The sequence below is a fragment of the Seriola aureovittata genome, chromosome 9 (genome assembly GCF_021018895.1).
Source record: "Seriola aureovittata isolate HTS-2021-v1 ecotype China chromosome 9, ASM2101889v1, whole genome shotgun sequence".
Lineage (NCBI taxonomy): Eukaryota > Metazoa > Chordata > Actinopteri > Carangiformes > Carangidae > Seriola > Seriola aureovittata.
Window position 1 is genome coordinate 7,583,912 of NC_079372.1, and position 16,089 is coordinate 7,600,000.

General features: G+C 43.7%; 1 protein-coding gene across 15 annotated transcripts in view; it reads right to left on the reverse strand.

Annotated features, from left to right (window-relative positions):
* Positions 1-16,089, reverse strand: part of LOC130174624 (ERC protein 2-like) — a 151,968-nt gene that overhangs the window by 21,066 nt on the left and 114,813 nt on the right. For all 15 annotated transcript variants that reach the window (XM_056384635.1, XM_056384634.1, XM_056384632.1 and 12 more), the window contains one exon: positions 14,814-14,879. In XM_056384635.1, the coding sequence (XP_056240610.1) occupies positions 14,853-14,879 (27 nt within the window). In that variant the 3' untranslated portion in view covers positions 14,814-14,852. The remainder of the gene's footprint in view (positions 1-14,813; positions 14,880-16,089) is intronic.

Sequence of the window (16,089 nt, forward strand, 5' to 3'; positions counted from 1 at the left end):
TGCATGCATTTCAGACACAAAGAAAGAGGAAATCAAGCAACACTTCCTGTGTTTGGAAATTCAACACTGCCACAAAGCGATGATAGAGACTGACTACAGGGAGGCTTACACTGATCACTGAACAGTGACACAGTTTAAAATGCACAGAAATATCCATAGCTATTCATTATTCTGTTGACTCCCCCCTTTTTCTTTCCATCTCTCCCTTTCTCTCCCCTCTCCCTCTCATCTCTCCCCATTTTTCTTTCCACCAAAAGGGAATCCGAGAAATGTCCACAAAACATCTTTCACCAGTTGTTAATACTGTTTCTGCTTTGCCATGATAAAGTCACGGTATGTTGCCTCATTCCATCCACCCACCCACACCCACACCCACACACACACACACACACACACACACACACACACACACACACACTCACTCACACACTCACACAACAAAGGTGGACCTCATGCATGCAGGCATACAAACATACACTCACTTGAAGTTATTTTGTGGCGTTGATGATCAGCACACACGAACGGGTCTTAAGCCATTTGAACTGCTTTAGAAAACTTTCTGCTTCATCCAACATACACTCAATTTAATCAGCCCCCCCCCCCCCCGCCTGACATCAGAGCACCAAATGATAATGTGTGTGTGTGTGTGTGTAGTGGTAGGATGAGGCAGAGCTAGTTCTGACTGAGCTGACATCATTGATAAAACCTCTGGCTTGTGATCTCAGTGTGTGTGGGGTGCTGGACTCACCAGCTGGCGGGAAAAAACAACTCAGATCTGGCAACCCCTTAGCTGATCTGGCAGTTATTGGCCCCTGTTGACCCCCAGTATTGAGGGGAAATATGCTCTCAGTAGGCGGTGTGTGTGAAGGTCTCTGTATGTGTGTGTGTGTTTTACCTCAAACCTTCCCACAGGATCAATGAGGCCTATCAGTATGTAAATGATACTAATCAGCGCATTTGAACTTTATTGGTGCACAGAGGCAGTATTTTGCAATATCTGTTTAACAGCTCAAGTTATTCTAATTGCCATTTCGAGGGAGTAAATGGAAATGTGAGAATAAAGGGGAGAAAGAAACAAGACTTGAGCAAGACTAGAGACAAAAAAAGGCCTGTTTCTAAGTTCAAAGGGACGGGCTTGCATTTATGTGTAAATGTGTAAAATGCAAGGGAGTTATTCCTTTGAACATGCACACACACAGGCACGTGCACGCACGCACACACACACACACACACACACACACGCACACAAATACATATATGCGCACAGACAAACATACACGCAAACAAATTATGGGTAAGCCTAGTTATTACCTAAGCAAACAGAGTTAGTCTGAATGGAATGCCTGCTGTGAAACACACGAGTTCCAGACACAAAGCTTTGCCTTACAACAGGGGAAGCTGTACACACACACACACACACACACACACACACAACACACACACACACTCACACACAGGCAGAGTGTCGACACACACACATTTTACACACACCGTGTAAGAGAAATAACTATGTGTATATGTAATTAGAAGGCAAAAACAAAGCAAACACATGTTTGGGTCTTGTTCTCTGGCCTGCACTTCACTTCATTTGCACTGTGGTGCAGAGGGTTCTTCTAAGCCATTGTTTTTGGTGCTGCTAAACACATGGTGTCTTTCTGGGGTAGCGGGAGGCTGAAGCCAGCCAAGGACAAACATGCTCATCCATGTGCGTGTGATGTGTATGTGTGTGTGTGTGTGTGTGTGTGTGTGTGTGTAGAGTGTGTGTGTATGTGTTCGTATAGTTGGCTGGGGAATATTATTAGCATAGAACAATAAATAATATAAATATTGGTTTTATCAAGCAGTGAATGTTTTCATTATATTCCCAAAAAGGTTTTTGTTCCTCTTTTGTGTTGACCTGCACACATGTAAATGCAAAGGCTCACACACAATCACACATCACATGCACACATTATGGTTTTCTACTCCAGCAGACCAGTTTTTTTTTGTTTTCTTTTGGTTAGGAGGTCTTGCTAATTAGCAGCTAAGTTTCACAGCTCGCAGCGCGTGTCACATTTTTGGTGCGTGTTCATAACATTCCTCCTCTGAAATATCGCTGGAGAAATTTCAAACAAAAAATTTAAATGAACCTTAGCTTACATTATCAGTCGCAAAACATAATTCCAATGAAACAGATGTCAAACCCAGCGTTACAAATTGCCTCAACACTGCTGTGATTGACCTGTTCCTGAAAACGTGTTGAACAATTACTCTGCACAGCCATTATTCACAGAGAGGGAGATAAAAACAGAGAGAGAGGGAGGGAGGGAGGGTGTGGGGAGAAAGAATGTGACTGGAAGAGAGGAAGGCTGAGAAATTAAATTGAGACGCAGAAGAGAAAGACAGATTGCGTCCGCTCTGGTATGCCATCTTTACGATCTGTCTGTGAGAGAGCTAGTGAAATTGAACTCAGGTGTAGTGTGATGCCGAAAAAGCCATTTCCCCATTAGGGCTATGGAATCTCACATAAACAAATTACACAAATACTTTCTCCATAAAAAAGAGGGTGAGCCCTCTCTAACTGTGCAGTGAAACCTGAGTGGGGCCTTGTTTATGTGTGTGACAGAGTGTTTACATTGTCCTCTACTCCTATCCCTTCAGGTGGGGAGAACGCCAGGCCTCCGACAGCTCTGCTCCTGTCACACTACCTGTCTGTCTCTGGGATTTCTGTTATGGAGAACATGTGCCGGCTCTATATGTGTGAGTGTGTGTGTGTGTGTGTGTGTGTGTGTGTGTGTGTGTGTGTGTGTGTGTGTGTGCCTGTGTGTGACCGGGAAAGGCCAACCAGTGATCTATCCCCATTACAACCAGTTTAACCACTCAAGAGTGGTGAGTTCAAGGATGCAAGGCAAGGTAGGATGAGAGAAAAAAAAAAACATGACGAATGGTCTGAATGAGTCTGAGGTGCTAACTGCCTGTGATTATGACTGTTCTATCTAACATCAGTCGTCACAAACATTACAAACCTTTCTTTGTCTTTTTTTTCTTAAACCTTTAATTTACCCAATATGTTTCCTAATACCAGCAAGACCTCACCTCACCTCCACTGCTGTACTGTTCTGCCTGGTAGCGGATTAAAGCAACAGTCAACCAAATACACCCATCATGCATTTCATTCGCTTAATCTTGTGGATTGATGTTGTCTTGTTCAAACTAGCTTAACATCAAGTCTCACCAACATCCAGGCAAATTCCAGAAAAAGGGCGAGATCGACCTTTTCATCCAGGAGGTACTGATTCTTCTGTTCGCCCGACTGCAGGGTGAACGAAAAACGAGCACCATCTGCACGGCTGGCAGCGAGTGCAAGGACAGGGTAAATAAAATGTCTGATAAAAACATGGATCAATTTCAAGTTGTGGAATGCTAATGTTAGCTGGCTAGCTTATGCCTGCAACCCTGCCCACACTATTTCCTGTCCCGCCCGCTGTTTGCCACAGCAAGCAAGTAAATTTCGGCATGTCAGTTCTGGTCTGACCGCGGCATAATACAACCGCAGCTTTCGAATGTTGGCCACTGAGCAGTAACACTATAGCTCAAGCAGAAGCCATTTACTCAGCCAACTTTTCCCAACAAGAGTAAGGGTTCAGTCCAACAACTTTCAAGTCACAAGACCCTTTGTTTAACCTTGAGGCTCTTCTTCAGTTTACAGAAACAATTGTAACATGTAAAATTATTCACATATCACGCCAGATATCAAGTACAATAAGATTGCAATGGTTTGACACGACCGTCCAACCTGATTCTCAATCTTGACACCTAGAATGAGTGCGCCGTAAACTGTGATGCTGTTCTGAGATCAGCAGGAGGAGGACCACCCAGCAGTGGAGCTAATCCCATAGCTGCAGGGTTGAAGCTGCGCACACACTCTGACAGGCTGGGCCACTCCTGGAAGTGGAGCTAAAGTACAATAGCACCTATTGATGACTGGTGTTAGGTTTTATCCTGCCATGCTCGCCTCTGCTTTTAGTGAGAAAGAATAATCGAGCGAGCCTCTCTGGCCGAGTCCCCTCTCTCTCTCACACAGTTCACGTTTAGCCATAGATATTTCTTACAGGCGGGTGACAGTGGTGCTTTGAAAGACCAGGGTGCGTGTCACAGGAAGATTAACATGGAGTATTCTGATTTCAAAAGTTAATGTCCTCATATTTTTAGGTCTTTTCGTGGCAATACTCGACAGAAGAAAGTATAGTCTTCCAAATCAAACCATCACAGCCAAATAATCAACAAGACGAAAAGCATAAGAGAACTCTACAAACCTGGTTACAAACTAAATCCCACTTTGGTGGTACTGAAATAGGAGCAAGTATTGAAAACTGTATGGTATCAAATGTCTGGTCCGGTTTTGATCATATAGTTCCCGATATAAATAACATTTGCTGCTCTGCTCTATTTTCGTGTGGTTCTCTTGTGGAAGACATAACATGTCTCAGGAGACTTCCTGGTTAAATGTTAAAAAAAATATTTGGCAAATGTTTTTCTCTCACTGCTTGTGTTTAGAAAACATCGACATCTGATGGTTCTGGCTTGTTTTCTAAAGTGAGCAAAGGGTTTTGTATACAAACAAGTTAATATTTCTCAATGGTTTTCCTGTTGGTGCCGGTACCTAGTATGAAAAAATCTCAAAAACCACTCAGCTTTAGATACAAACCCCACTTCTAACTTGGTAAATCAACACCATGACTCAGTTTTGATAAGGCACATTGTAGCTGACCACTTAGCACCAAAGGTTGCTGTGGGCAACCCTTTCCCCGCCGAGCATCGCTTAGCTCAGCAGAAACACCGAACAGCCCACTGCTGGTTCTGTTTTAGCCCGTCAAACACACTCACATCAAACACAGAGCCAGCGGCGCTCTGCAACATATAGAGATGGAGAGAGAGAAGAAAAGAAACAGAGAATTGGAGAGGGAGTGACAGAGATGCACTGATTCAAAGCAACCCCCCAAAGTGGAAGCCCCCAGGATAAACAACCAATCAGAAAAGGATCGCTGTCTAGCCCAATCAGAACGCATTCCAATGAGAATCCTCTCCAGACCCAACCAACTAACCCCTGGAGGTATGCACAAAAAAAAAAAAAAAAGAAGAAAAAATCAGACACATACACACAACGTGACCTAGATACACAGCAGCATCTTAACTAAGGCCCTGACCGTGTCTGGCCTCAGTACGACTAAAACCCAGGTCTGTGTTCAATCTACCCCCAGTCTCCATCCCCTCTCTCTACTGTAACTGTTCATCTCTTTGTACATCCTGGCAACACTAGTGCATACAGTATATGTGTGTGTGTCCATGTATGTTTGTTTGTGTGGTGGTGGTGGGGGTCCACAATTCCATTGCAGACAGATGGGCTTGGTTTCTGGGCTCATTCATGGCAAGGATACCCTTGTTTCAGAGAGAAAAGCAGGGAGGATAGTTGTGGGATGCGGGACAAAAAGATGTCAGTGTGTAAGTGTGTGTGTGTGTGTGTGCGCGCGCGTGCATGACTGTGTGTATCACTGTTTGTTGAGGAGACAGACTTCCTTTCGTCTGGAGTAACAAGAGGACGACATGCTAAGCAACAAGGGTGCAGGGATTTGCCAATGTGAGAGTGTGTGTGCACACAACTGTCTGCTAACACTACTTGTATGTGTGTGTGTGTGTGTGTGTGTTGCAGTTGTGTCTCTGCCAGGGTGTGTACAGGGTTGCATGAGAGTGTGTGGTTGTATAGATCCCCTCTTGGCAGCAGCAGTGTAAGATGAGGAGGGTCTTACATGGGCTTTAATCCTGTGCTGAATGTCATCGTACAAGTGTGGCTTTTCCACAAGCCCAGATAACAGCAAGAGAGAGAGAGAGAGAGAGAGAGAGAGAGAGAGAGAGACTTCTATTGCACATTTGTAAGTTGTATGCATGTGGGCATGCGAGCATAAGCGCATACATGTATGGGAGAGACACTGTTGTAAAGTAGCCTGACCCATCGGTTTGATTACAAGGATTACAGCAGTGACATACAGTAAGCCGCGAGGGACACACAGAGCAGCTACAGCACTAATCTGCTTGTCTGAGCTGATCTAGTGACAGAAAGAGAGGCCACATCCATTTCTAAGGTTTCACTGGAAAACACAACCTGGCTGAAAACACACCACACTGTCGGACTAACTTTCGCTCAGGCCAGGGGTTTATACACTTTTTTCTTTTAGCGTGGGGCCCAAATGAGAAGTTTATTCTGTAGCCTTAAGACTCAGGGGCTTTAAAACATTTTACTGCCCATGTCATATGGGTAGCCTGCAGCAATAGGGCAGTGACCCATTTTGGGATTCGAAGTTCAACAAACATTATGCAGGTTTGAAAAGGTCACTGATATAAAATGTCAGCGACTCTTCTTCTGAGGAAAAGAAAGCTATCATAACTAGTTACACTGCAAAACATCAATCATGGAGGGAAAGTGTTGCTGTTTTTTGACGAATGGCAACACAGTACATCCCGATTTTTACAGGCTCCCTTAGACACGGACGACCTTTGGGAAAGTGTTGGGCTAGCGTGAGAAATAAACTGCAGCCTACTGTTATACGAGGCCTAATTAGTGGTCAGCCCTTAATGGTGAGTGGCAGTCCAAAGGTTGTTGATGTTATTACAGTAGCTCCGTGATAGCCCGGGTTACTGTATGAAGCCTCTCCATTGACTCTGCACTGAGATGACTTTCAGTGGGAGGAAACAGGTAAATTCCTGTTAGTTTTCCTCTTCAATTCTACAAGGAGTGTCCGATAGCAGCTCTGGCATTTCGAGAATAGGGAAAGAAAACAGTGAAATTCCTTCTGCTATTACTTATTAAAATACATGTAGTGTTATTTCTCTACCACAGTGTTTCCGTGGGTGTCAATCTTGATCATAAACGTTTGCTTTCTATTAGGTGATTTAAGTGTAGGCTACGTATGTCTGTATTTGTGGGCAGAGAGGCATCAAATTCGCCGTATGTTGCGGGGTGTGACATCCTTTAAGTGAGTGGTGCAATATCAGTAGTGATCGAGTGTCACATCTAGTAAAGTCAGCAGGTGTGAGTCTTCTAGTTTGTAGCAACTGCCCCCTCCCTCTCCAACCCCCCGCCTCTGTCTCTCTGCCCCTGAATATCACTCTCTGCCTTGGAGCAGTGGCTACTTCTGTGATTGGCAGCCTAGGGGTGGGTCTATATGTTAAAAACACAGTTTGGGGAATAACAGAGGCCTTACCCAACACCCGAGGCTGTGTGGTATTTTTAGTGCTTTTAGTGTGTGTGTTTGTGTAGAGAGAGAGAGAGAGAGAGAGAGGGAGGGAGAGAGAGAGAGAGAGAGAGAGAGAGAGAGAGAGAGAGAGAGAGAGAGAGAGAGAGAGGGAGAGAGAGGGAGAGAGAGGGAGAGAGAGGGAGAGGAGAGCACAGGAAGTCTGAAGAAAATAACAGGTTTAAAGTGAAAAGGCTGTGATTCCCTTTTCTGTGTCTCTAAATCCCTCTACCTCCCTCCATCATTGAGTCTTTGTGGATGTTCAGACTTTCTCTTTGGGATGTAATCCAGCTTGAACAGGGGATCTGACCTCCAGAGCATCCTACTGAGAGGTCTCTTATACACAATGATTTTGCACTGTCTCTTTCTCTGTCACACACACACACACACACACACACACACACACACACACACACACACACACACACACACATTCACATTCAAACGCTCAGAAGTACCTCCCCAGGTGCAAGTTTCTCCTGAGGGAAGTGCTTTTGTATGCTGCCATCTCCATAAGCTCACAAAACACCCTTATAATCCTGCCAGCCTCTCTTTCTCTCTCTGTCTTTCTTGATTTCTCTTTTACACGCACACACAACCGGCGAAAGCTTGCCAAAAATATTTAAACCCGTCAATCGGTTTTCCCAATTCGACCTCAACATCATGCATTTACACCACAATGTTTAAATCTGCATCTCTAACAGCAAACCACAAGAACACTTGCATGTGGCAATAGCATTTGAAGCAGTTGTGGCGATAACTGAGAGAGAGAGAGAGAGAAAGATTGAGAGAGAGAGAGAGAAAAAGGAGGGAACGAGTGGTGAAAAACAGCAGCAGCCAGCCCAAGGTGTACTGATTTATGACTGTGGGCTCGCTGTGCCATTATTGCACAGAGAGCAAAGCAGAGAGGAGTTTACAGACACAGACTGAATCACACCTGACATGTCCAGACAGAGAGGGAAGGATGAGGTGGTTCAGTACAAGTATTTCAGCTTACTGACGTCCTGTATCTATACTTTGAGTGTTTAAATAATAGTTTAAAAAGTCATGACATATAAATTTTCATGTGTAAGCCCAGCCAATCAGGATGAGCCCCCTTTTTTAATTTTTTTTGCGGGTTAATGTTACTTGCAAACGGAGAGGATGTTTGAGATTATGAGCCTGAGCCAGAGAATTAGTGGTCATAAATGAGAAAGCACTAAAGCGTCATTTCAATTACATAACCAAGAAACAAAAGTAAGTGCTTATTGTCCTCTGGCAGATGTGTTTGTGCACTTGAACCAAAGGGGGAAAAAAAAGAAACCAACAAATGTCAAAGCTGCCCTCAACTGCCTACATGATCATGTGTTTTTAAAGAGCAGACCCATGCCTAAAAGTTAAACTAACAATGCCAGACCAGCACAATTTGGAAAAACACTTAACCACCACATTGTAGCATCATGCTTTAATAAAGCCGGTGAGGTCAGAGAACTCAGAAGAGGACACAAGCTCGACTGAAGATTATTTGTTGAACTGGAGATGTCAATAAAAGTCAGTACCTCCACAACCATACTGGAACTAAAGTGCTAATAAAATGAAATCCTTAAATAATAACAAAGCAAAACTCATTTTAAAAAGTGCAACTAAAATAACCTCGGGGCATTGGACAGCATGAGCTCATGACCCTACTATGCTTGCAAGAGGACGCAGACTCGGGCCACCATCAGCGGTCGTAGGATGAATCCCATTCCGGTCCCGGCTGGCTGGTTGGACGACAGAAAGGCCCGTCAGTCTTAAAGAGACTGTCATACCATGTTACCATCATCTCCACGCTCAAGGTCAGGTCGGACAGCAGACCTGTTCGCGTCAGCTGAGTGAAGGCAGAGGTGGCGCTTATACAAGTAATGGGTTTCCCGCACAGGGCACACGCATGATGAGCACACACACACTCTTAATTTCCACTGCATGGATGAGCACTGATGAGTAGGGATTTAGCTGTGATAATAGAACTAGAATTACAAAACCTACCTTCATTCCTGCACATCTGCAGGCTTGCACGAGCGATTGCGTGTGCGTGTGCGTGTGTGTGTGTGTGTGTGTGTGTGTGTGTGTGGCCGGGTCTCGGCGTGTGTAATGAGTGTGTTGTGGGTGGGGAAAAGGAGCTTACCCAGACAATCTGACTTATGATCCGCACATCAGGTGTCTAACTGTCCTCTCCTTCACACAACTTCAAGAAAGCCACAAAAAAAAAAAAACATGAATTAACTTGTCTGCCTCACAATGATTGCCAGTCCTTCCATCTCTCCCCGCCTCACCCACCTCCCCCCCCCCGCTGTCTCTGGGTGCTGTCTGTCTACAGCTTCACATGCTGACAGTGACAAAGCAACTCTATCGCTGCTCTTCATTTAACTACTTAAAGGTGATACTGTGCATGGCATTTAAACACTTATATGTCTTTGTCAAATCAATCATGATGCCACAGTCTGCAGACTGCAGTACACAAGTGAGACTGTGGTGGAGACAACTGGGATTGAGTTCCTCTCTCACAAGCCTGGTTTTCTAATTTGTGTAATTTATGCCAAATCCTTGTCCTACTCTGTTGCACAATATGACATTTTTATTTTATTTTTATTTTTCACATAAGTTTTTTAGGATTCAAGAACTACAGCCCCTGGTACTATTACATATACAGTAAGTGAGTTCTCAGAACCACTTATTTGTAAAAGCTACCACAGTGACTGTTTTGCTCGAGTCTCTGTACCATTAAAGACGGAGAGCGGACCTCACATCTTCACAAGAAGAGGGCGGTTTAGAAAATAATTCCAGTGTTGTTTCAGGGTGCTGTGAAATAGATAACAACATGCAGCCCACTCAGATGTCTGTGCTCAGGTGTTGCTGAGTTATTGACTTCTCCCCACTCATGTTCAACCTCGTGGAACAACCTTTGACCTCACAGACTGATGATGCTGACAGCTGGCTGAGGGATGGCCTCTGTCAGACACCTCTACTGACCTCCGAGCTGCGGTTCACTGGCCGCCAAAAAAACACGTGGCACATCACGGCCACGCATGTGTGCAAGGACGTACGCAAACATGACCCAAATGTACACACAAGTGTGTACGTAACATGTGCACACACGTTTACGCAGAATCACGCATACACACACAGGTGGAAGTTGGGGATTGTGGGAACTGGCTCAATGGGCTGCTATAGACTACAGCATGGAATTTAATATGTATATACATACATACATATACATATAATACTGGAATTGAAAGGCATTTCCATGGCCTAAACAGAGGTTTTCTGTCTGTTCCAGAAAGTAAAAGTGGACTTGGACCTTTTATATCAAACAAAAATGCAATTTCAAAACAAAAAGTGTGGAGTAATTGATAACTTCTTGTAACAAGCCAAACAGAACAGCAGATGTAGCAACTTAAGTTTAACGTACAACTGTAGTTTGCTTTTTTGATAATCAGTATCTGGCTAGAGACTTTACTCCAACTAATTCCATTTTCACACACAAACCTAATTCATGATGTAGAATACTGAAATAAGACTAAACCATTATTTCGGATTCACACCTTAATGTCTGGAGAATCCATAATTACACCAACGTATTCATTAATTAACACTTCCTGAGTTGTGTTAATAACATGGGGCAGATATTTCTTTAGGAAACTTGTAAAAATATGCGCCATCAGCTTGTAATAAACAACGCGTGGGATAATTGAGAGATTCAACAGGGCACACAGGGCAGAAAAAGTGGCAGGGCCTGCTCGACCATTTTAGATGCCGCGGGCAAACGTACCAATGATAATTCAGCCTGATACTTAAAACATTTTGTTTACTGTTAAAAGTAATGTGAACACAGTGACATTAAGAGCAGACACGTCTGAGCTCTAAACTGTTATGATCATAATTGAGAAACTGTACAGACACTGAAAGGTCACGTAATTTCCCACACAGACATCTTTTTTTTTTTTTTTTGTTCCAATATCAAGTCTTATGTGAGAGTGAGTGTTTTGAGGTTTCATTACCAACCTGAGGATAAGGGAACACAAAGAAGAGTGATCTCACCTGCTGCAGGCAAAAACTGGTGTGATCTCAGCTGCAGAACTGTGGTTACAGAAAACTGACGTCAATTCCACCAGCCGATATTAGCTGTCATTTCTGCATTTATAGTCTGTACTCAGTTCAAGTTTCATATTAAGGATGTACAGATAGAACACTGGGTTTTTTTTTTTTTTAACCTTTTTTTAACCTAACAACAGTGAACTGCAGCCAGAAGGAAACATGCAGTTCCACACATGGTTGTGTGCGAATGTACTGTGATATAAACACCCACATACTGACTTTCATAAAAGTCCAAACTTACAGAAATCCATAAATCTACAGAAACGTGACGAAACCGGTATGGCTACATTTGTTTTGATAACCAAAAACAAATTTCAGAGAAAACCTCAGAGGAAAAAAAAAAAAAGAAAAGCTTTCTTTCCTACATTTCATTTCAACACCAGCTCAGTATAAAGTGAGAAAAATAATGTTCGGTTTTAACAGGATAAATCCTGATTGAAACTTTTGTGTACATTCAACAGGATGAAAACCTCACAGAGGGCTTATCTGTGCAAAGCGTCCCTATCAGTTTTCCAGTTCCCCACAAAACTACTGACAGAAAATAGAGAGGCCACCGGGCGCCTCCCACAGTCAGCCGCTGGTGGGGGAATCTATCGTTTTGTCAACAAAATTCACTGTTTCCTGCCTGCTTTGCTTCCATGCTTGCTCTAGTTTGGGTTCATGAGTTACATAAGTTGTCAGGTCAGTTTTGGTAGCGAGGAGCCCTTGGACTCGAAGTTAGAACCAAACAGAAACAAGCAATTAAGAGTCAAGCACAAACAGTTCAGTTAAATTGTATTTTAGAATAAGTGGGATTGTGCTGTCCAATTTCAGTTTCCCACTGAACTTAGGCTCCTTTTTCTAGACCTGCTTAAGCCGTGCATACACAAGTTGGATACTTACTGGCATACACAATGCAGACATACAAACACTGTATTCAGTGCAAACACAGCATGGGCAAATGAAAGCCATCTTCTTGACTTGTTTTAACCTGAACAAGGCCTCACTCCTTCCTGCATGTGCACATGCATAAACACACACGCACTCACGCACGCACGCACGCACACACACACACACACACACACACACACACACACAGACACACAAGCACGCACGCACACACACACACGTACACAAACATATTTCTGTCCCCACTTGGAAAGCCTCTCAGCTTCTTTTCGCTTCATTCAGTACAAATAACTTCACGGTGGGATAAAAGCATAATGTTTCCAGAAAACCTCTTCCCCCCACTCTGCTTCACTCTTTTGGCCCCATGTTCTCCTTCACTTTTTCCTCCAACCCCCTTCTCTTGTGCTCTCTGTCCAAAAGGACATTCTTATTTCATTAGGACCGGGGTCTGGGAGGCCAAGAGGGTAAACAAAACCTCTGTAATCAACAGCAGGACATACACAACCACAATGAGCCAATCAGAGCCCAGTGTCCTTTTAGACAGAACCATGGCTAACCAATACAAATCCACACCTGGACGTTCAGAACTCAAACTTGCCAACTCGAACTCAGCACTTAGGTTTGTATGGAATTCAAAATGCAGCCTAGCACTGGGAGCCAAGGCTAACCATAAGAAACACCAATCAAAGCTAGCATGCATGCCTGCAAAGACACTGATATACACACATGCACGCAGACACACAGATCCCCGGCTATTTGTCTATCGGTGCTGTCATCTCTGTTTGCTCATATTAGGGAGGGCTCACTCAGGGACAGGATATGGGGATTAGGTCTGGCCTTATTGTGCTGTAGCTACACACCGCTAAATGGCTCCCATCTGTTCTCCCATAGAGGATGGCTAATACACGTTAGCTGCGCTCGCGTTGTGCACTGCCAGAATAACAGCAGTGGATAGATGAGCAGCACTGATATCGCTAGCCACAACACCACTCTGCGCTAAAGGCTAATGTGCCTGGCTTATTCTATTAGATTGGGATAAGAAGCACTAATACACATGCACATACACACACACATGTGCATACACACACCATCATGATATCTGATTGGAGATACCGAAGCAGTAGGCTAGTCATGGGTCCAACTGTAGGTTTACCTTGAAGGAATAGACGCAAGAGGTGGAAAGAACGGGAGTTATGGAAAAAGATGGAGAGATGGAAAGAGAGGGAGAAAGAGGGCAGTGTGGTCTGTTTCATTATGGTGAATCCTGACACTACTGCATTCTCAGCACACATGGACTGGATTATAGGCTATGTGGGCTGCTCCAGCACTGTATAGCTCAGCAACGCTCTCTTGCACACACATACTCACATGCACATGCACATACACTTGCACTTGCACACACAAACATCATAGCTAAACACACTAAAGCTTTTCACTGCAGTAAGACAAACCATTTGCTCACACACGAGCTATAGGACTCTTAATCCCAAAAGCAGCGCTAGGGCAAAGTGCACAACTACTAAGTCATTGAGGTTAGAGACAGATTTTGCTTGTGATGGTCCACCTGTGGATTACTGGGGGAAAAGAATGAGATGCACTGGAAACTATGAGTATACCATGCTGCCTGGTTTTCTCTCTCACTCACACATAAATACATAAGTGCCCTTTCCTTCTCTCTCCCCTTCTCTCTTTCTCTATCTCTCTCGTCTCTCACATGTACATTTATACATCTCTGTCTCTCTCTGACTTGCTCACACTTCTATTAGTACCAAGCAAACCATAACCCTCCCTGCACAGAACTCTTTCCGCACATCTATGTTCAAAGACATCCTGAGTCTATGGGGGGGCTTCGATATAAAACCCGCAAAACAGGAATTATCCTTTATGACTCTGCATTCTTCATTTTATGCTTTTTCAGCTCACAGCCTTAAAAAAAAAAAAAGAAAGAAAAAAAGAAAAGGGAAAAAAAAAGTCTTCATGACTGTTCTGCGTTGTATTGTAATTAAATACCCCACACACTGGCACACACAACGGGGTGGGGTAGCGCGGTAAAACTTTACTACAACTGAAAAAGCGGGGCGTGGAGAGACAGACTCGTCCATCTCTGGTTTTTCTCACTGTGTCGTTTTTATCACCTCTGGGCCCTGGTATGCTTGCTTTAAGCTGCTGGGTTTGTATAGGTCTAATACCACACAGTTACCTATATAGCCACGGCACGACAACTATATGAGCACTGCACAGAAAGCCAGCCATAAACCTCTGAATCAACTGAGGCTCTTTAGTCGACTGAAATTCATAAGCAACTGGAAAAAGAGCCGGGTTCTTTTACACTCTATTCTGTCAGATTTGGGTAATGTTTTGGTTATTGTGGTATCATCAATGTTCCCAGCTAATGGTTTCTCGAGCCCATTGAACAAGCCTATTGTGTAGAAGATCATTAAAATATCTGGAGTAGATACACAGTACTACACTCCGGCATGGAGTACATAAAATAAAAAGTTAGTAAAGAAAGCTAGCAATAGCTGTGTAACAGAAACTTACTATGAACAAATGGATGCAGGGGTCCCATGGTGCTGCTCATCATGCCCATATTCCTTCTTCATCATCCTGTGAGAAGAACAGGGGAAATGTGATCAGTGTCACCATCCATCCATTAACCATCACTTTATATGATACACTTCATGTCAAAAGACAAGATGTCCAGTGTGTGGCAAAAGATGCCTTCCCTTTAAAACAAGCTATTTGCTGTACAAAGTCTGGCACAGTGGTTAAATCTTTACAAGTAGAGTCTCATTGCCCAGCCTTATAGTATTCCTAGTCCCCTGTGGCTTTTAATCAAAACAATCCCATTCATATTCCTCATTCCGAAAGCTGTGTATGATATCATGAAATGCTTTCCTCAGTGTGAATGTTAGGAACCAATAACTAAACACACAAGGGGTTTCCTTGGGCTGAAACTGTGCAGACAAGAGCCCTGCTAACAGGAAGGCTAATTCACTCAGACACTAACATTACGATGGTTAGCATGAGCTGGCAGCCTACTGTAGCCAAGCCCTTGCCTACATAATGCTAAACTAAGCTCCGGCAAAGCAGAGTCTATCCTAACACTACACCAGGGAGAAAAAAAGGAGACTTGGCTGCAGTCCACAGTGGGTCTGGCTGGACTAAATGGTTGTGACAGGCTCGGTAAACTCAGTAGGCTACACCTAAGCAGCTAAGCTATAGATATAATGGCCTTTCAATGGAGCATGCTAGATGCTAAATGCTAACATGGATTGAATGGCTGTGACAGGCCCTGTAAACAGAGCCAGACCTATAACCACTCATTCTGCCAGGTTAAACACACACACACACACACACTCAAAGAGGCACACACACATACACACAAACAAGCCAAATACCATGTGCTACTTCTCATAAACCTAAAGCAGGCAGCATGTAAAGGCTTAGAAAAAAAATAATAACAACCCAAAAGAAAAGGTTGTATAATTCTGTCTCTGATAAACACTTTATGTCTGTTTTCTATTTCCTTCCGAGGCTGCTGCCAAGTATCTGGCAGCGGTGCTGGCATGGCTAAATGAGAACAACATGAACGCAATATGCCCGTCAAAGTACACACACTCCATACTGAGACATAGACCTGAGGTGCATCTCAAGAGGCAAAATCCACTTCCTGTTCTTGTCTCCTCCAATTAGATTTCACCTGTACCTCTGACTAAGTTCATCACAGATTAAGTACAGCGAGTGTAGTTAGAGGATTGGGATGGACCCGCTAACTGTAGCAATGAGCTTTGAATGACATGTGGTTTGGATCCTT